We start from the raw sequence: 19,968 nt of genomic DNA, 5'->3' as shown, positions 1-19,968 counted from the left end.
CTTTAGCATATTCGTCAGGAGTTGTCTTATATTTGTTAGGAACTGTCTTTGAAAGTATACCACCTTGAACTTTGACAAGTTTGAAACGAGGTCTGACAATAGTAGTTTTATCTTCTGCTTGCAGTCTGTACATTTTGCCATGTTTGCCTAAAACTTCATAATATTCTCTTGTATACTTTCTTCTATTTTTACGAACACGAATGTGAGTACCTGTCGGGTTCCCATTGTTGTCATAGTCAATAGTATTTTCATATGGGTCGCGTTTAGGTATTTCTATTTTTACTTTGTCACCTTTCTTAAGTTTGAAGCCTGGCATTCTTTCTTGTTTCTCTTGACTAAACTATTAAATATATAGTCTTTCTCTAAGTCAGGGTTGTTTTTCATTTCTTCGGGGGAGTGGTTTCCCAAACCTTTTTGTTTACGGCTATTGTAAATATTTAAAACTTGTCTCATCTTTGCCATGGAGAAGTGTCTATATTTGTCGTCATATGACATTTCATTTGCTTCACCACCTTGTGGTTGGTTTAAGTCTCTTAACATTTTTATACAACCGTCAATGACACCAAGAGCAGAATGGTTTTGGTCGACAATGAAATATTGGTTTACATTTTTTGAACGCAGATAGTTTTTAATATCGTCTGATTTGAAAGAACTTTCATAGTCAGATGTCAGTTTTGTTGGATGGTATTTGTCAACGAATATTGTCAAAGCAGTTTTCACATCTAAAATATTTTTGGACCATAATGGTATGGCTTCACAGTATCTTGTGTTTTGACCGACAAATATTAGCCAGTATGGTGGTCCATCTTCTCTATACCTCGGAATGTTTTCCAAGATATCCATAAACCAAGCATTTGGTGTTGAACTAAAGATTTTTATCATGAGTGCTTTTTTTGTTGCCTTAGAAACATAGGGGTCCTTGTTTGGATTCGTCATTTTTACCCCATAAGAAATGGGTTTATTTGGCGCATTAGCAGGAGTTGCATCCAGATTTTTGCCCGCAGTTGGAACAATAGCCAGAGGTGCATTTGGAATTGGAAGGAAGATTTTGAGTACATTAGGTATACTGAAAGAGAAAGCACAACCTATTATACAAACTGTACAGAAAGGTTGGGATGTAGCACGAGATGCAGCAAATCTTATTCCAAATCCTGAAACAAGAGGAAAAGTTCAAGGATGGATGGACAATGTAGGAAGAGAAGCAGGAAACTACTATAACAAAGCAAATGACTACTATAACCAAGCAGGGCACTATATGGACCAAGGTGAAAGATTCTTTAACAGAGGATATAACCATGCACAACAATGGGTAAACAATAACCAACCTCAACCGCCTCAAACGTGGGGAATGTAAAGTTTTTTACTGAGATGAAATGAACAATACAGCATTGAGACAAATGGGTTCAAGATGGATTTGTCGACTTCCAGTAGTTACACAACCACGTGTTTGTCAAGTCCTCCCTATACCTCAGGAAGTTTTAGACCGACTTAAAAAACCTAAACAACCAGTTGAAAACAAAACAAACTAAAATTTTTTACTGAGATGAAATGACCGAAGAAGTTGAAACGGTAGATTTGACACCACAAACAAAAAGTTCAGAACCATTGTCAAAACCTGTCAAAGAACTTACAGATGAAGAGAAAAATTCAATAATAGAAAGTGCCAGGTCTGGAAATACAAACCCTAACTATAAAGTCACTTTTCATAGAAATGGAACGGCTAGTATCTCAAAAAAGAAACAGACTCTCACAAATAAAATATTGAAGTCTGAAGGAGCTTTCGAGACAACAGATGGAAAAGTTTACTTCACGGACCAACAGTTCATTATAGAACATCTCATTGACTTAGAGTCGAAATATTCTAAACTTTACAACAAACACAAAAAGTTGAAAGGAAAACAAAAACAGATGGCATATGATATTTATGAAGATGTTGACGACACAACCATACCTGCAGGTGGGGTAAAACCCGAGGAACCGAAAAGTGACGAAAAACCGATAGAAGAAGGTGAGCCAAAAACTGAAGATAAACCAAAACCAAAGTTTAGTCTCCAAACTAAACCAAGTCAACCTTCATTAGCTGGTATGGGTTGGCGTCAAAGACTTCTGGTAGCAGGAGGTTATGTAAAGTAAAAGGAAAACAGTATATTTTTCAAAAAAATATTTTTTTTATTTTATTTGAAATGTACGCTGAGTTTGTTGGAGTAGACCGTTGGGAAACTTGTTTGTTAGATGAGAAATATGAAATTCACTGTTGTGAGTCATTTGAAGTCAGAAACAAAAAGACAAAAAGAGTTTTAAGCGAATGGGAGCAAAATGACGGATATGCTAGGATGAGGATTGGTGGGAAACACTATCTTAAACATGTTGTCATTGCAACTCATTTTATACCGAACCCTAACAATCTACCTTTTGTAGACCATATAAACCATATAAGAAACGACAATAGACTTGAAAACTTACGCTGGGTCACTTGTTCTGAAAACAATAAGAACAAAAGCAATTTTCGAGATATTGTATTCGAATTTGTCGACGAACTAGAAGATGAAGCAATTGAAATTACAGACTATGGTAAGCATACGTTTGAGTTTTACTACTATAGCGAAGAACAGGACTCTTTCTACTTTTATACCGGCGTAAACTATAGGAAATTACAAGTATATTTTACTAAGGATGGCTATGCTTATGTAAACGCTAGAGATACAGATGGAAAATACGTTCGAATACTTCTTAACAAATTCAAGAAGCTATATGGCATACCATTTTAAAACATTTTTAAAACAGTATATTTTTACATATATTAAATGCTTCAGGTTGAAAAACAAAGAACAAAAGTAGCAGATACAAAACCGTTAGACTATATCTTTACAAACGCCGGTAGGACTATATCAGATGAAGAAATTTCATCCCGAACCACCTAGTAACAGTTTCTCTGACTTTCAAGTTTGGTTCACAACAAATGGTGTGCAACATATTGTTCCATTGTACTACGACTTTTATCTCGAATTGTCTTTCATATATAACTACGGAGAAGTGCTGAAAAAGTATTGAAAAATATATTTTAGGGTAGAAGGGTATATCTACCCCGTTTTCTACCCTCTTTTCTACCCTCATGAATTTTCATGAATTTCCTTAAGATAGAAAAAAAGTGAGTTAAAATGAGATTTTTATCGTTGTGGTCCGACGGTTAAGCCACAAACGAATGTCCGACGGTTAAGCCAAAAATATTTTTTATTTTTATTGTAAGAACAGTATGACAGTCGAAGCAAAAACGTTCACGAACAAATCTAATGGCGAAACATTCACAAAAGGCACTTACAACGGTATTGAAGTCTTACGTAGAGACAAGGATGGTTATATAAATGCAACAAAGATGTGTCAGCAGTTTAGGAAAGACTTTAGAAGGTTGTTGGAAAATAAGTCCTGGGAAGAGTATTTTGAGGCATTTTGTGAAGAATATACCAACCCGCGGAATTCCGCGGGTTGCTTTTTATACACAGTTCATGCAGGAATTCCCGATGAAATCAAACAGGTTAGAGGAACGTATGTAGACCCAAGACTTGTAAACTATATAGCAATGTGGGCTTCTCCAAAATATTGTATAGCAGTTGGAAAAATTTTGGACTCCATAGACAAGAAAGTTCATGAGAAATTAGATGAAGAAGAACTTGAAGATACAGTAGAGAATGCTAAACCTTTGTTCGAAGAAGAAGTTAGAAAAATGCATGAAAAACAAATAGAACATGAACGTGAGATATGTTCTGGTTATAGGGACTCTCCATACGAACTAGACCAATGGGAACAAGAAGATTTAAAGAGAGAATTTAGAGAATATGAACTCGCTAAAATTTCATTAGAAGCTGCAGAAAAGAAGTTAAAAGTTTGGGGTCGTTTTGTACAAAAATATTGTGAGTAAATGAACCATTTTTTTTCGACAAAAATATATTTTAGGGTAGAAGGGTATATCTACCCCGTTTTCTACCCTCTTTTCTACCCTCGTAGAAAACACACAAAACTCTTGAATTTTGTATAAAAAAAGCAACCCGCCGTTTTCCGCGGGTTGGTATATTCTTCACAAAATGCTTGTTTTGAGGTCGAGCCATTTTTGGCTCCACCGTATTTTTAAACCAAACTCGTTCATTTTGTGCTGAAATAAAATAAAGGTAGTCCCACCAAAAAATATTTTTTTATTTTTATTGTAAGAACATGTCAGCAACAACAGCACCAAACTCGTTAGTCATGAACCCAACTTCTATGTTAGTAGAGATGAAAAGCTTCATTCCTTCTTCATATACTTTCGAAACAGAAATCCAGAAGATAAAGCAGGAACTTCTCCAAGGAGATTTAGACTGTAGTGCAAAAGATGAAACAAATGAACAGTATCTTTATGAAATGCAGGATATTATTGACCATCTACCTAAACTTCCTGAAATACAACAACAAAAGCTCACTATTCCAGAATTCGATGAAATTGAAGTCAGACTGACTGACTCAGTTGAAATAAAGAAGTTCATTCGTAAGATAAACTATGAGTTTCTTGGATTTCATTGCAACCACAAAGTCATTGACATATATAAATCTGAAGAATTTAAGACCTACGACAACTTTGTTTCGTTAGTTGCTGAGTGTGTCTTGCAGATAAGAGATAAAGATAGAAGAGGTAAGATATGGAATGAACAGATAAAACCCGCAACTTTTGAGTTAAAGAAAACCATCTACGCCTTAGTCATACTAGCAGGACAAATTTCAGAATATAACGCAAAAATGAACTCACAATGTTCAAAATGTAAAGCAGCAACAAGGAAATATAACTACTCCGTCAAAGAGATAGAACGTATGCGAAAAGACCATACTGACTTAAAGAAAGAAGTAGAGAAACCAGCAGAAGATAAAATGGACATGTTGACATTTCTGAACAAAAACTATCCAACTGCTAACGATTTCCTTCTTTCAGATGTCAAGAAGAAATATAAAGAAACCTTCGGCATAGTTAAAATTTTTGATATCCTTCGTGAAGAAATAGAAGCTACAAAACTGTTTAAAGTCATGAACCATCACAACATATACCATGTAAAACGCTTGTAAAATAACTGGGGTAGAAATGAGGGTAGAAAACGGGGTAGATATACCCTTCTACCCTAAAATATATTTTTATTGAATTCTGTATAAAATTCTGAGTAAAATGACATATGGAACACATACTTTTTCAGTAAGGACATATGGGGTAGAAATGAGGGTAGAAAACGGGGTAGATATACCCTTCTACCCTAAAATATATTTTTATTGAATTCAGCAACAAATTTCATGAATTTCCTCATATGTTTGCTACCCTCGGAAAACCGAGGATAGAGATTCCATTCGAAAATCGTAAAAAATTGCGACCCGCGGAAAACCGAGGAACGCCTAAAAACACATGAAAATCGTAAAAAAAATGACCAAATTTCATGATATAACTGTATCTTTTATACAAAATAAAATAAAAGCTAGTTTTTTTAAAATATTTTTTTTTATTTTGTATGTAAGAACAGGAAATGTCAAACACTGAGTTTGAAACAGTTAAAAAGATAGACAATGAGACCAAGGTGGTTAGAATAGGTGATTTAAACGTAAGATACTCAAAGAAATACAAAAAATATTCTTTGTCAGACATTTTAACACTATCTGAAGGAAAGAAAGCACACGACTGGGTTAAAAATGCTTCTACTCAGAAAATTTTTGACAAAAAAATCCTGAGCTTATGATATCGGTAAGATTCTATGGAACAAGAGCATATCTCATCGACAAAAGTCTTATACCAGTAGTTTTGTTCTGGATTGACCCAGTTGTTGGATATAATTTCATAACATATGGTTCATTCGATACGGAACGTTGCAGTGAAGGCTTACTTTACATCGTTCAGAAACCAAAGGACTTCAATACAAAGAGATATAAGATAGGAAGAACATTTAATATAACTCAAAGATATGACAATATAGTCAATAGAGTTAAGGTTGCGTTCGTTAACGATATGAGAGCTGCTGAAACAGAACTACTTGAAAAGTTTGAGAAGATGTATGGTGCTCCCACGAAAGGTAGGGAAACGTTTGAAGTAGATGAGATAGATAAAGCTATAAAATTATTTGACGAAGTTGCTGAAAAATACATGTAAAGCGTTTATTTTTGGTCTTTTATACAAGATAGAAAATAACGCTAATTTTATTTTTTATTTTTTTATTTTTTATTATGTAAAGACAGTAATGTCAACAACAGAGAACACAACAACAGTTATAGTCCATGAAGCTATAAATGAAGAATACGAGTACATACAGTATAACAAACAGTTACGTCTCATTCGTTCGGTCAAAGACGATATGTACAAATGCAAAGTATTTTGACAGCATGTTTTGCGCCAGATACCAAGCTTCCTAAAGACTGGTTTAGGAACCAAAGCACTATTGAACTATTAAATGAAGCTGAAAATTCGACTACGGATTTTCTCGTAGTCGCAAAAACTCGAGTGGGAGAAAAACCCCAGTCGCCAAAACTCTATGAAAACAGTGAAGAACAGCGAGTGGGAGAAAAACCGCAGTCGCCAAAACTCTATGAAAATCGTGAAAAATTGCCAAAATGGTTTGAGAGGATATTATGTTCATAGACTTCTTGTAAATGCTGTTGCAATGTGGGCTTCACCTCGTTATGCTTGGTATATTTACAGACTTCTTGACGAAATTCATAGACAAGAACGTGAAGAGATGGAAAAGAAACTTCAAGCAAAAGATGAAGTCATTGAAGCAAAAGACAAAACCATACAGAAAAGAATACCACGTTCGGTACCAAAAGGAAAGGAAAAGAACTATAAGTATATGATTTATACTGAAGAGATGGAAAATGAAGAAGACAGAGATATGGTTATGTTGCATTTAGTCAGAAGAAACAACAAAAGCTTTTACGACCTTGCTAAGATTTACAAATCTGACAGAAATTGGTTCTATCGCGAAAACTTACCGATTTCAATGACACCGAATGAAGATGTTAAACAGATAGTTCAAGATACGTTACCTCAAACACACTATGATATGAAAGGTTGTACAATACTTACCTTCAAAGAAGATTTGCCATTGTTAAAGGAAAAAATAACAGAGTATTTCGACAACTTCAAACAAGTAGGGTAAATTTCAATCTTTATTTTTACGCTTGACCTTTACATTCTGCCTGAGGAAGTCTTTAACAAGCTCGTTAATTTCAATTAGATAAATTGCTTCGTCTAAGGGGTCAAGCTCCATACTGAGTCAGTACAATGTTGTACTTTTTCAAGACAATATTGTACTTTTTCAAGACAATGTTGTACTTTTTCAAGACAATGTTGTATAAATTCAGTACAATATTGTACTTTTTCAGAACAATGTTGTATAAATTCAGTACAATGTCTCTCAAATTTGAGTACGGCTGTACTTTTTCAGAACAAGTCTTGTACTTTTTCAAGACAATGTTGTACTTTTTCAAGACAATATTGTACTTTTTCAAGACAATGTTGTACTTTTTCAAGACAATGTTGTACTTTTTCAAGACAATGTTGTATAAATTCAGTACAATATTGTACTTTTTCAGAACAATGTTGTATAAATTCAGTACAATGTCTCTCAAATTTGAGTACGGCTGTACTTTTTCAGAACAAGTCTTGTACTTTTTCAAGACAATGTTGTACTTTTTCAAGACAATATTGTACTTTTTCAAGACAATGTTGTACTTTTTCAAGACAATGTTGTACTTTTTCAAGACAATGTTGTATAAATTCAGTACAATATTGTACTTTTTCAGAACAATGTTGTATAAATTCAGTACAATGTCTCTCAAATTTGAGTACGGCTGTACTTTTTCAGAACAAGTCTTGTACTTTTTCAAGACAATGTTGTACTTTTTCAAGACAATGTTGTACTTTTTCAAGACAATATTGTACTTTTTCAAGACAATATTGTACTTTTTCAAGACAATGTTGTACTTTTTCAAGACAATGTTGTATAAATTCAGTACAATATTGTACTTTTTCAGAACAATGTTGTATAAATTCAGTACAATGTCTCTCAAATTTGAGTACGGCTGTACTTTTTCAGAACAAGTCTTGTACTTTTTCAGAACAATGTTGTACTTTTTCAAGACAATATTGTACTTTTTCAAGACAATGTTGTACTTTTTCAAGACAATGTTGTACTTTTTCAAGACAATATTGTACTTTTTCAGAACAATGTTGTACTTTTTCAGAACAATGTTGTATAAATTCAGTACAATGTCTCTCAAATTTGAGTACGGCTGTACTTTTTCAGAACAAGTCTTGAACTTTTTCAGAACAATGTTGTACTTTTTCAGAACAATGTTGTACTTTTTCAAGACAATGTTGTACTTTTTCAAGACAATATTGTACTTTTTCAAGACAATATTGTACTTTTTCAAGACAATATTGTACTTATTCAAGACAATATTATATTGTTTCAGAACAAAGACGGTTAAGACACAAACGGATGACTGACGTTCCTCTTCCTGAATGCCTTCCAAAGCCAGAAGAACCGACAACCCCAGCACCACAACAGACTTACTAAGACTAAACATTTAATTTTCAAGCTTGACTTTTTACAATTTGAACTTTGTTCGCGTAGATATGAATTCTGAAAGAAGTATGAGGGTCTTGTATGACTTTGTACTTCTCCCATAGTTCATGTCTGTCAAACTTACCTGCCATGGACTCTTTCATAAGTTCCATGAAATCGTCTTCGGACAATCCAGGGAAAAGTACAATGTCAGTAAGTATTCTCTTTACATCCTTACTTAAACTCTTGGCTGTCTGTACACAAATGACAACTGAAATGTTAAAGTGTCTGAGCTTCTTAAGAATTCGACACATGTCTTGTTCTCTGTTCTTTAACAAAGGATGAGAAGCAAAGTCATCTAAGATAAGAAGACATCTATGAGGGTAAGTCTTCCAATCGTACGATTGCAATTTCTTCGAAATGTATTCTATCTCTTTCTGTTTGTTTCTGAAGTGTTTCTTCTCTAATATTCTCTGCATTTCCTCATTTGGGTCTTTAAACTTCGAATTTATATACTCATTTATAGCATTGTACTTCAAAACTCTTCTTTGGTACTTCTTTATCCAATCTAACAACTCAGAGTCTTTTATACATACTAACTTAGACTTCTTTATAATATCTTTGAACGAATTGACGGTTTGGTCGAATTGACCAGAAGTACTACAAATGACTACTAACTCATAGAATGGGTTCTTCTCATCTAGTTCTTGTTGTTGTGCAGCCATTTTAAGATAAGTGAAAGTCTTACCCGACCCAGGTGGTGCAATTAGACCTGTTATACCATTCTGAGCAAATAAGAACTTGTCATGTATGGGTTTTATCTGAGCATTTTCCAACTTCCTCTTGTTCTTGTTTAAAACATTCTCAAATTTCTTGTCAATGTCAGCAAACTTTTTTTCTAACATATTTTTAGAAAAATTAAAATTTTTATCTTTTTGAAAATGTCGAGCGATTTCGCTATCTATATTCGAGACAAGCTTTTCGACAGCAAAACATCTGTAGACCATAAAATCTTACATAGTGTAAACAAGAAAGGTGAATTTGTTCTAAAGTTCTGTTTCTGGGAATATGACAAGAACCATAAAACATTAAGCAGAGCAGTCTTAAAATTTGTCAATGACAGACTTGTTGACAGAGATGACGCCGATTGGAAAGATGAAGTCCAACAAAAGTTCTTAGAATGCAAAGAAGACACATGCGCTGTTCTTGAAGATGAAATAGGAAACAGAATAGAAGAGCTATTAAAGGACAAAGAACTTTTACATAAATATGGTTCTGAGAAGTTTGACATAACTCCACCAGAAAAGAAGAAGAAGAAGAAAAGAAAGAAAAGAAGAAAAGAAAGTAGAAGAGAAGAAAGAACCTGAACCAGTTCCAGAGAAGGTGAGATATGACATGTAAAAATAAAAGTTTATTTTTAGAACATTTCTGGGTCAATGTCAATGTTCTCTTCCTCTTTAGGAGCAAACACTGGCTTAGACTCTAAAATCTTTTTACCTAATTTACCTTGAACTTCAACTATCTTAGACTCATAATATTCATAGTCGTCTGCTTTCTTTGGTTCATAAGGTATAACAAGTTTGTATGCTTTGCCTTCTTTAAGGTTTGAGAACCTTCTGTCAAAATTTTCTTTGACTGCTAACAAACCTTCTATGTCTAAGTCTTCAAATTTCGCACCATTTTTAGTCACAATAGCAAACTTAACTGGTTCGATGTTCCAAACTTTGTCAAATGTAGACTTTTCAAAATGGTAGAAGTAAACATTCAAATAAGCGAATGGGTCTAGTTCTTCTTTGACTTCTGTCATGTACTTATTTACTGAAATATATTTCGTCATCTTTTCTATCGGATAAAAAAATATTTTTTTAAAATTTACTCATAAAAATTTTCTTTGTATATACACCATTCTGAACATCTAAAAGATTTTTGACATTTGCCAAGAATGTTCGTTTAGACGCTGTCATATAACCATACTCTTGACAATATTGTTTATATTCATCGTACAACGACCTTTCATCTAAACACTCAAAGTTAGTCTCATCTATAAACAGTTCATATACACTCTTGTTTGCTTCTAACAATGTTTGTCTTTCTTCGGTATGTGGAATTTGTCTTGGATTGAACTTAGAAATATCTAATGTCATGAAATATGAGAACAAGTGGTTGTAAAAGTTAGGTGTCAAAGTTTCTGCTAAGTCGTCAAAATATTCTGTATCTTGCATATGAGCTTCTGACGTTCTGACAACTACATATCTTCTGTCAGAACTTTCTAACTTCATCGGAACAGAATTGTTTGAAACCATAATGAAGTTTGCAACATTTTCACAAACTCTTTGGTCTTTATATTTTCTTTCAACAACTCCAACTTTGTCTGTTATAAGACTCTTCAAAGCATCTGAGTTCAAAACTTTTGTTGTATCTATACTTTGAAGTTCGTTACATACTATAAGTTTCATATTCTCTATTGAAGAGTTAAATTTACCGCAGATGTTTTCTAAGTTTGTCATATTCGGATTCGAATAGCCCTCTAATAGTTTGCATAAGATATCTGTAAAGAATGTTTCTTACAGTTCCTTGTTTTCCAATATATAATGAGAGCAGTTTCATTTTTAGCACTTGGATGTTGTAAGATGTTTGCAAACCAACATAAGATATACTCATAGACTCTTTCGTTTCCATTGCATATAATTTCTTTGACATGGTCTAACCAAGCTTCTATAATATTTTCTTTCCATTCTACTTGTTCGTATTTATATCCAGTGAAGATAGAATAGAAGTTTGGAGAAGGTGTATAGAACTTTATACCTCGAACTGAAAAATCTTCTAACTTCGACAATAAGATATCCCAAGCATCTAACATCTTCATACCAACCTGTACGACTTTTATTTTCTTAAGTTTCTGTCTACATTCTTGTTCTGAAACTATGGTTGCTCTTGGTTTGTTAAAGACAACATCCCATTCTTTCATGACATAACATTCTGGGGCAGAGTCGACATAAATGACTAAACGTTTCAAATTCTCGACTGCTTTGTTATAGTCTCGAAATGGACACATATTTCTGAACGCTTGGAAGTCATAAAAATCTGAAACGTCTATTCTGTACATTTTTTTTATAAAAATAAAAAAAAATATTTTTTTTTATTCTTGAGCTATTTGTTGTTGCATTTGTTCCATTTGTTGTTCTTGAGCTATTTGTTGTTGAAGTTGTTCTTGTAGTACAATACTTTCACCAGTTGCATCTTCCAATTCGAAACTTTCTGCCGTCATTGACAAATACATAGGACATAAAAGTTTTACAGGAACAAAGTTTGCGTCGACTAAGGTTAAGTTTATGTTTGCTAAAGTGTTTGAGTTTACTAAAGCTGAAAACTCTGCATTCGAATGAACAATAGGCAAACCAGCAGAGAAAGTGTTGTTTATACGCATGAGTATCTTTTGGTCATAGTAGTTTCTGTCGACATTCGAATAGCACTTTGAACCTAAGTTTGAAACAATATATAAAATAGGTGTACTTAAAGTCAATGGAACAGACAAACCTTGTATGACACCTTTTCCTGTTATAGGAAACTGTTGGTAGTAAAAACCAGATATAAGTTTTGTATTATAGCTCATATCGTTTATAGTAAACTCAGTCGGACATCCAAACATAATGAAACCTGCTCTAGTTGCAGCACATGTTACATCCGTCCTTAAAGTATTAAATAAGTCAACAAAACCTGTTGGTGGTATATCTGAGTAAGTATCTTCAAAGAAGTATTTTTTACCATTCACAACAACAAAGTCTTCTGGTGTCAAAAGAGCAAAACAGGCTTTAGTCGTCATTGTGTTTAAAGTTAGTTTACAATACCGTCCTTGAGGACTTTGTAAGTTTGTTGTTATAGAATTATATGACTCAGGGTTTTTAGTCGTAATAGTATAAACCACTATGTCTTCTGCCATTTACTTAGCAAGTAAATTTTAATGAAATGTTGTGGTCGTCAAATATTTTTATGACGTCTGGGAAACTATACTTTAAGTTCAACGTTTCACCTCCTTTCATAACGTATATCTTGTCAATGACATTATATGAAACACCACAGCAACTAACGTCGGGTTCTATTTCTTTGATGTTTATATCGTCTGCCTCTGTCAAAAGTTTCAATAGTTCTTTCAAAACTTCATGAGGTGCAATGACATATGAGTTCACTTTTACAGGGTTGTGTTCGACCAAGTTTAACATTATACCCAAAGCCTGACAAATCTTCTCCTGAGTTTTAAGTTTGTCTTTAAGTTGTTGGTAGTCGTTTCGAATATCTGCAACAGAACTTAAGTCTCTGCTAACTTCAGGGTATGTTGGTTGTTCTTTTACAGGAACAATTGTTATACCATCTTCGTCTTCGTATGGTTTCTCCACTTCAACATCTCTTTCTTTGACATTGACAACAACACTTTGACTGTTTGTTTGAGTTGGTGAATTTAACTTCACATCTGCCATCGCCATTAAACCTTTTGAAACACTTACGCTTCTATTTTTCGGAAATGACATTTTACTTAGAATAAAAAGATGGACGTATTTGAGTATCTCTTCGAATTGAAGCAAAACAAAGTTTACACACACAAACAATACAAGTTCATTGATAGAATAGTTCTTTATACAAACAATGGAAAATGTTATAGAATAGCAGTCTTTGCTGAACCAAAATATTTTCATAAAGCAAAGAAAGTTGGTATAACTGAAATGGTGAAAGTTCTTGAAGCAGACAAAAATATAACAACAAAACTGACCGATATTTCTAAAGGAAAGTTTTTAATACAATATTATATCAAAACTGGCGTACTGTCAATATTTGACGGAGAGAAGTCAGTTCAAGAACAACTTACTGACCTGCTGCCAAAATCTGCTCGATGGAAGCTGTCGTTATGCCAATCTGAGGAGCCCCAGCAGGTTTCATCGAACGAATCTTCAAAAGAGCATCTTCCGTGAAAAGTGCTATTGGTTTTGTAAACTTCTTTGCTTTCAATTCATTTGGACCGTCTCTGTCACCAGTATATTGTATTTGAACTGTACCAACAGTTGAAATACCACCCATAAAGTCTTCTGAGTCAGCAAATGGAATGCCAAGCCAAAAGTTTGAACGGTCTCCATTTGTATATTGAGTTTTTTGACCTCCTGTATGAGTCCATACTTTCACATATGGCATAATAGAACTTTGCATTTCAGGGTTAATGGTTGTTGTGAAGTTGTTGTTAAAGTTCATAGCATCTAATGTCAAGTTGTATGACCTCATATCCTCAACTGTAGAATATTCTTCTCTTGGATAATATTTGCCATCTATGTTTATATGGTATTTAATACCAGGGTTGTAGAAGCAAGAATAGTCATTTATAGTTCGTCTGAACAGTACAAACATAGTATCTGCATGTTTCATTGCAGTTGTTAAGGCAATATCTGTTCTTGCACCTGGGTCAGCACTTTGGTTTCCAACTTCACCTGCAAAGTCTTTGACAGATATTTGGTGTATAGGGAACATAAGTGGAACTGCAATATATTTGGCAGCTAAAGCATTTGAAATATCTGGGTCCAACATATAGACTGCAAGTCTGCTTTCTATTCTCTTGCATTCAAATTTTCGCATGTGAACTTAACTGGGTCCCAAGCATCTCCAGCAGCATTGAAATAATAGTTTACTTCAGTGTTGAGGTTTGAGAAACCAAAGTCTAAGTCAACTTTGTTTTTGCAAAAGTCGGCGAATGACATTTTATTTGTTCCCACTACTTCTGTAAGAGTGAATGGGTCTTGTGTTGGTGCAATGACTAAGTTATTTTTGCTTGGAGTAAGTTCGATAGAAATTTTTCCTGCCCAGTTTGGCAAGTATCTTAAAAACCTGAAGATGAGGAAAGATGACAAAGGAACTCTAAGTTTCAATTTTACTTTGGTTACTGCTGCTGCATTTTGTCCAGAAAGGTCAACATAAACTCCTGGAACGTTAGGGTCAAGTCTTCTTATTTTCTCAATAGTTGCATACTGGTCTGTTTGTTCTCTAGCTTGTGGTTGTACTGAGTTTCTCAAAGCGAACCATTCATAGTTTGCCCATGTTACTGTTTGAACTAAGTCAGAGTTAGAATATATCTTATATCCATGAAAACTTCTGGAGCATATTGGTATCCGACATAGAAAATTCCATTGCAACCTTTCTTGTCAGACAACTTGGCAGAAGGTTTATTTCAATGTCTTGTTCCACGTATAAGAAAGAGTTGTCAATAGAAATAATATGAAACCTGTCGCAAGCAATATCTACTGTTGTTGAAGAACCTTCTCCAAACTCACCTACGTTTCCATAAGAAACAGCAGTTGTATATTCGTAAGTTCCAGGAACTATTTCTGACCTTCTAATGGCATTGTCGCATTCGTTATACCATTCGGAAATTTCCATTCATGGCATCCAAAACTGTTGGCGTTATATTCTGAGCGGCGTACATTTCATATGAGTAAAAATATAGAATAGTTGGATTTATATGTCATAATAGAACCCACTCCGACCAAGCTTTACTTTCTTCCTGACTGAGTTTTTAACTCTTCTTTTTCCTTCATTGCCCTCTGCTTGAAGTTGTTGCATCTTTGCATTATGTTCATCTAGTATGTTGCAAATTTCCCATGTCCTTTTTGCCTTTGGGCTCTGGTCGCCCATCTCAGGTAACCTATATCCTAGAAAGATTTTGTCATAGTTTGTATTTGAGTCTTCGCGTATTGTTTGCATGACTCTTTCCTGAGTTTCTGGTTCAAGCTCTTCAAACAGTGCCTGTCCATATGGAATAAGCTCGTTTCCAAATATATGTTTTTGTAGCCATTCTGGTTTTCTTTCCATGTTACCAACTATATCTTTTGTGAATGGGAAAGCTTCTACCCAATCTTTCAGTCTTGCGTCGTTTATTTCTGTAGTTGGTTTTATTTTGTCAAGGAACATGTTTTTCAATACTAACATTTCATTTGGTACTGTCCATTTGAGTTTTCTTAAATATTCATCCCTTCTCGGTTCATTGTCTGCAAAGTAAGTTTTTATGACATTTTGTAAACTTTCGTTTGCAAGGTCATGTACAATAGGTTCTCTTCCTTCTCCCTCCCTAACTTTCTTTCTAAACTCTTCACCAAATATACCATCTCTATGGTTCTGTGTAGTTCTTTGAGATAAATGTTCTAGAACGTCAGGTGTTATATTTCCATCAGCCATGTTCATTTCATACTGGTCCAAAATATCTGCATCTTTCATATCTTTCAATGGCATTAAAGCCGCGCTTAAAATACCAGCTATATCTGGTTCACCATTGACTTCATTGCGTCTACAACTTCTTGGAATTGAGGTTGTAAGTTTATGAACCACCTATCCGGATTAGCTTTATGACCCATCTCATTGTAGTTCCATCGTCTGCAGAAACAAAAGTAGGTTTGTTTCCATCTTGGTTAGGTTCTGAATGAACTTTAAACAATGTTTCATTTCTATATGTTTTCTTGAAATTTAACCTTTTATCTTCACCGAGTTCATCCGAAGATTGAACGTTAAATGCTCGTAAGTAAAAAGGGTTGTTGTATTTGTGTACATTTTTTTTCAGTTCTTCCATTCTATGCTGGATATTTTCATCTGATGTTGGAGTCTTTTGTATGTCGGCAAACATTTTTCGATATTCTTCTACTATGTCAGCCGAATTTTTTTTAGACTCTTGGAAATATTCCATATTCTCCGCATACTCTTGTTGAGGGTCAAGATTTTTCGGCTGTTCCAAATCTTCATCTAGTTCTGTGAAGTTTTTCCAAAGGAGTGACTTGTTCGTTTCCTTCAGGCTCTTCTAGCTGTTGTTGCTGAACTATTTCTTCCATGTCTGGTTGTATCTGAACTATTTCTTCCTGTGGAGTTTCTTGTACCTCATCTGCTGGCATTTCATATATTCCGAGACCGTTTTCAACAATTTCCCTATCTACGTCATCCGCATTCATAAGCTTTTGTTCTTTCGTTCCGTCTCTATTTTTTACGCGTTTCATGACGAAAGTTGAATTGTCATTTAGCTCTGACATCAAATATCTCGGAGTAAATTCATCCATGTCATTTGGATGATATGCTATTAAATCATATCCCTTAGCGAGCTTGTATTTTCCAGGTTTGAGATTATATCCGTTTTGGTGCTGAGCCATAAAGCTAAATAGGTTCGGGTCAGTATTTCCATCCTTGAACTTTCCAATAGCTTCTTTATATCTGTCACTAAAGTCAATACTATCTGGGAAACCACACTCTTCTTTAAGCATTTTTAAGAATTCTTGGTTTCCTTGTTCTCTACTTCTTTTATGTCCTTGCTCTGTTTGTGGTTGTTGTTGTGCTGGATTTTGAACTGTTGGTTGTTGTGTTGGTTGTTGTGTTGGTTTTGGTGCTGGTTGTGGAGGTGGTTGTTGTGCAGGGTTTTGAACTGTTGGTTGTTGTGTTGGTTTTGGTGCATGCCTGTGTCTATGTCCATGTGACGATGTAAATGTTTTAGGTAGTCCTGGTGCAGGTGCTTCTCTTGGAGGGTTTGGTGGTATATAAGTTCCACTAGCTAGTATATAAGTTCCACCAGCTGGTATATAAATTCCACCAGCTGGCACATATGTTCCATCTGCAGCGTAATGTCCTACCTGACTTTTCGTTCTTAAGAAAGCATTTACTAGGTCTGTTTTGGTCTGTTGTAACTCTTTTTCTTGACTTTTCACAACAGTTGCTCTAACGGCGTCATAGGCACTTTGAACTGCCTGTCTCGTTGCTGCATCTGTTATTTTCGTCATATTTTGTGCTACTTCTTTTAACTCTTTGTCGAAACCTTCAGACTTCAGTTTCTTTCCAGATGAGAAGTCGTTCACTTGTTTCACCTTACTATGAAGAGCTTCGAAGGCGTTCTTAAAGTCAGCATTTGTTAAAGCTTCATTTGAACTGTCTTCATCCGCTTGTATTTTTGTCCTTATTGACCCTATGAGTTGGGCTGCTTTAGCGTTGGCTTGGGCATCTAACCAGTCATTGTTAGCTTTTATATATTCTGCGCTTTTCATTGCCTTTTGCATAGCCGCGTCGTTATTTTTACTTTCTTGTGCTAAGTTTTCATACTGTACGGTTTGGTTTTGCAACTGTAAAAGTTTTTCTGCCTTTACATTTGCTTCAACTTCTTTTTTATACTCATCGCTATCCATATATGTCTTCAGGGCTTTTTGTTTTATCTCTTCATCTTTCAGTATTTTATATTGAGTAGTATGGTTTTTCAAATTTATGACATCTTGTTCCATTTTTGCTACTTCTGCTGCTTTTTCTGACACTTTTTTCGCATATTCCTCTGTACTTAGTTCTTTCAGTTGTTCTTCTTTCTTCTTTTTCTCTACGTTTAACTCATTGAGTTTCTTTGTGTGTCTGTCATATTCTAGTTTCTTTTCGTTTTCACTTATTTGCTTCTGTATGTCTATGTTTGACTTTTTGACATCTGTTATTTGATTTTTGAGTGAACTCAAATTCATTTGACTTTGAGGGTTATATGCTGTTCCGTCTGCAGCTCCACCATAGCCTGCCATTTTCGCTAAAAGTGCCGCTCTTAAACCTCCACTCTGTGCACCAACAACTCGGTTTAAAAGCATAGGATTGCTTGACATTTGTTGCAACATAGTGGGGTCATTCAGCATTTGTTGTTGCAACTGTTGTTGTGGTGTCAGTCTTACTATTGGATGTTTCAATGCTCTCTTCCTCTTACGTATATTCTTACGTAGCTTACGTGGCATTTTAAGTGAAGTTAAAAAGCGGTTTTTGACAGATGTTTTATTGTGACTTCTTCGTAAAGACTTTGTTGAGATTTCTTCGTAAATGACCCAAAAATATATTTTAGGGTAGAAGGGTATATCTACCCTCTTTTCTACCCTCTTTTCTACCCTCTTGAATTTTCATGAATTTCTTCGTAAAGACTTTGTCAAGACTTCTTCGTAAAGACTTTGTCAAGACTTCTTCGTAAAGACTTTGTTGAGACTTCTTCGTAAAGACTTTGTTGAGACTTCTTCGTAAAGACTTTGTTGAGACTTCTTCGTAAAGACTTTGTTGAGATTTCTTCGTAAAGACTTTGTCAAGACTTCATCGTAAAGACTTTGTTGAGATTTCTTCGTAAATGACCCTAGTAGTATATTTTTGGTGTAAATTTCATGAAAATTCAAGAGGGTAGAAAAGAGGGTAGAAAACGGGGTAGATATACCCTTCTACCCTAAAATATATTTTTGGGTCATTTACACTCATGAACTTTCTTGTCTATGTTTTGTTAAGATTTCTTCGTAAAGACTTTGTTGAGACTTCTTCGTAAAGACTTTGTTGAGATTTCTTCGTAAAGACTTTGTTGAGATTTCTTCATAAAGACTTTGTCAAGACTTCATCGTAAATATTTTGTCAAGACTTCTTCGTAAAGACTTTGTCAAGACTTCTTCGTAAAGACTTTGTCAAGACTTCTTCGTAAAGACTTTGTTGAGATTTCTTCGTAAATGTTTTGTCAAGACTTCTTCGTAAATGTTTTGTCAAGACTTCTTCGTAAAGACTTTGTTGAGATTTCTTCGTAAATGTTTTGTCAAGACTTCATTATACTCATTCATCCTCAGGGCTAGAAGGCACGAAGTGCCTGGAAGCCCCACTACCCTTTTTTTTTTTTTTTTTTTTTTTTTCTTTTTTTTTGAATATTAGTGTCAAATTTGTAGAATAAATTAAACGAAAAGTTATTAGTAGTATATGAGAGCGGGTTGTGTGACTTTTTTTGTAAACGTAAGAATTCATACAATATTGAACGATTTTGTATCATTTTTTTTTAACATATGAAGTAAAAAAATGTATGATTCTTACGGTTTTTATTCTTACGTTTTTGAATAAATCAAGATTTAAAAAATTTTCAAATCGTAAGACATTTACACTCAGCCCATACATAAAAATAATTTATTTCATCATTTATAAAAGAAGCTATATATATATAGATGATGTCAGATATTCCACGATTAATTAAACATTGTTTAAAAATGAATGGAATCAATGGAGTCATAATCAAAGACCTCATAAACGGGTAAAGAAATTAGAAACTAATGATTATTTGAATTTATGAAATCAATTATTTGATTCATTCTTTCTTCAATCTCTTCTATTCTTTTTGTTAAATCATCAATTTTCATTAATGAGGTGATTCTTGATTGAGGAATAGATTTCAAACTAACCACCCCTTTTATTTTTGAAATTTTGAATCCATCAACTTTAAACATTTTATTCAATTTACATGTTGTCAATTCTTCAAATAATTTTTTATTATTGGCATAATAGTCATTAAATTCTTCAACAGATGAAAAAATTTTTATTTCAGTAATTGGTTTAACAACGTTTATTTTTTGTTGAACATTTTCACTTTCAT

At 34.2% G+C, this 19,968-nt stretch overlaps 13 protein-coding genes and 3 pseudogenes across 16 annotated transcripts, besides 2 other annotated features; 8 read left to right on the top strand and 8 right to left on the bottom strand.

The window, feature by feature from the left end:
* Positions 1-14,968: part of a mobile genetic element that runs on past the window's edge.
* On the bottom strand, positions 132-843 carry TVAGG3_0251560 (annotated as a pseudogene). Its single transcript has one exon. A coding segment is annotated over exon 1 (712 nt).
* On the top strand, positions 953-1,354 carry TVAGG3_0251550 (uncharacterized protein; the record flags this gene model as incomplete). Its single annotated transcript, XM_051228061.1, has 1 exon — positions 953-1,354. One exon carries the CDS (start codon positions 953-955, stop codon positions 1,352-1,354), a length of 402 nt encoding a protein of 133 aa, XP_051113047.1.
* TVAGG3_0251540 (uncharacterized protein) lies at positions 1,374-1,529 on the top strand (the record flags this gene model as incomplete). The annotated part of the gene is made up of 1 exon (XM_051228060.1): positions 1,374-1,529. One exon carries the CDS (start codon positions 1,374-1,376, stop codon positions 1,527-1,529), a length of 156 nt encoding a protein of 51 aa, XP_051113046.1.
* Positions 1,549-2,133, top strand: TVAGG3_0251530 (phage tail repeat-like family; the record flags this gene model as incomplete). The annotated part of the gene is made up of 1 exon (XM_051228059.1): positions 1,549-2,133. The coding sequence occupies one exon, from the start codon at positions 1,549-1,551 to the stop codon at positions 2,131-2,133; it is 585 nt and encodes a 194-aa protein (XP_051113045.1).
* Positions 2,184-2,768, top strand: TVAGG3_0251520 (His-Me finger endonucleases family; the record flags this gene model as incomplete). The annotated part of the gene is made up of 1 exon (XM_051228058.1): positions 2,184-2,768. One exon carries the CDS (start codon positions 2,184-2,186, stop codon positions 2,766-2,768), a length of 585 nt encoding a protein of 194 aa, XP_051113044.1.
* On the top strand, positions 3,536-3,916 carry TVAGG3_0251510 (uncharacterized protein; the record flags this gene model as incomplete). Its single annotated transcript, XM_051228057.1, has 1 exon — positions 3,536-3,916. A coding segment is annotated over one exon (381 nt), but the record flags the coding sequence as incomplete, so codon positions are not given.
* On the top strand, positions 6,237-6,595 carry TVAGG3_0251500 (annotated as a pseudogene). Its single transcript has one exon. A coding segment is annotated over exon 1 (359 nt).
* Positions 8,591-9,286, bottom strand: TVAGG3_0251490 (protein of unknown function, DUF4106 family; the record flags this gene model as incomplete). Its single annotated transcript, XM_051228056.1, has 1 exon — positions 8,591-9,286. The coding sequence occupies one exon, from the start codon at positions 9,284-9,286 to the stop codon at positions 8,591-8,593; it is 696 nt and encodes a 231-aa protein (XP_051113042.1).
* TVAGG3_0251480 lies at positions 9,503-9,962 on the top strand (annotated as a pseudogene). The gene has a single exon. A coding segment is annotated over exon 1 (460 nt).
* Positions 9,979-10,398, bottom strand: TVAGG3_0251470 (protein of unknown function, DUF4108 family; the record flags this gene model as incomplete). Its single annotated transcript, XM_051228055.1, has 1 exon — positions 9,979-10,398. The coding sequence occupies one exon, from the start codon at positions 10,396-10,398 to the stop codon at positions 9,979-9,981; it is 420 nt and encodes a 139-aa protein (XP_051113041.1).
* Positions 10,427-11,017, bottom strand: TVAGG3_0251460 (uncharacterized protein; the record flags this gene model as incomplete). The annotated part of the gene is made up of 1 exon (XM_051228054.1): positions 10,427-11,017. One exon carries the CDS (start codon positions 11,015-11,017, stop codon positions 10,427-10,429), a length of 591 nt encoding a protein of 196 aa, XP_051113040.1.
* Positions 11,701-12,501, bottom strand: TVAGG3_0251450 (uncharacterized protein; the record flags this gene model as incomplete). Its single annotated transcript, XM_051228053.1, has 1 exon — positions 11,701-12,501. The coding sequence occupies one exon, from the start codon at positions 12,499-12,501 to the stop codon at positions 11,701-11,703; it is 801 nt and encodes a 266-aa protein (XP_051113039.1).
* TVAGG3_0251440 (uncharacterized protein) lies at positions 13,106-13,525 on the top strand (the record flags this gene model as incomplete). The annotated part of the gene is made up of 1 exon (XM_051228052.1): positions 13,106-13,525. The coding sequence occupies one exon, from the start codon at positions 13,106-13,108 to the stop codon at positions 13,523-13,525; it is 420 nt and encodes a 139-aa protein (XP_051113038.1).
* Positions 14,969-15,053: 85 nt separating the features above from the next.
* Positions 15,054-15,824, bottom strand: TVAGG3_0251420 (protein of unknown function, DUF4106 family; the record flags this gene model as incomplete). The annotated part of the gene is made up of 1 exon (XM_051228051.1): positions 15,054-15,824. The coding sequence occupies one exon, from the start codon at positions 15,822-15,824 to the stop codon at positions 15,054-15,056; it is 771 nt and encodes a 256-aa protein (XP_051113037.1).
* Positions 15,825-16,360: 536 nt separating this feature from the next.
* TVAGG3_0251410 (protein of unknown function, DUF4106 family) lies at positions 16,361-17,620 on the bottom strand (the record flags this gene model as incomplete). The annotated part of the gene is made up of 1 exon (XM_051228050.1): positions 16,361-17,620. A coding segment is annotated over one exon (1,260 nt), but the record flags the coding sequence as incomplete, so codon positions are not given.
* A 112-nt stretch (positions 17,621-17,732) lies between these two features.
* Positions 17,733-18,322, bottom strand: TVAGG3_0251400 (protein of unknown function, DUF4106 family; the record flags this gene model as incomplete). Its single annotated transcript, XM_051228049.1, has 1 exon — positions 17,733-18,322. A coding segment is annotated over one exon (590 nt), but the record flags the coding sequence as incomplete, so codon positions are not given.
* A 924-nt stretch (positions 18,323-19,246) lies between these two features.
* Positions 19,247-19,296: a mobile genetic element.
* The last annotated feature ends 672 nt before the right edge of the window (positions 19,297-19,968 follow it).

This window comes from Trichomonas vaginalis, chromosome IV (genome assembly GCF_026262505.1).
Source record: "Trichomonas vaginalis G3 chromosome IV, whole genome shotgun sequence".
In the NCBI taxonomy this organism is placed as follows: domain Eukaryota; phylum Parabasalia; order Trichomonadida; family Trichomonadidae; genus Trichomonas; species Trichomonas vaginalis.
The sequence above is the reverse complement of the archived record's forward strand: the minus strand, read 5'-3'. Positions and strand labels throughout refer to the sequence as shown.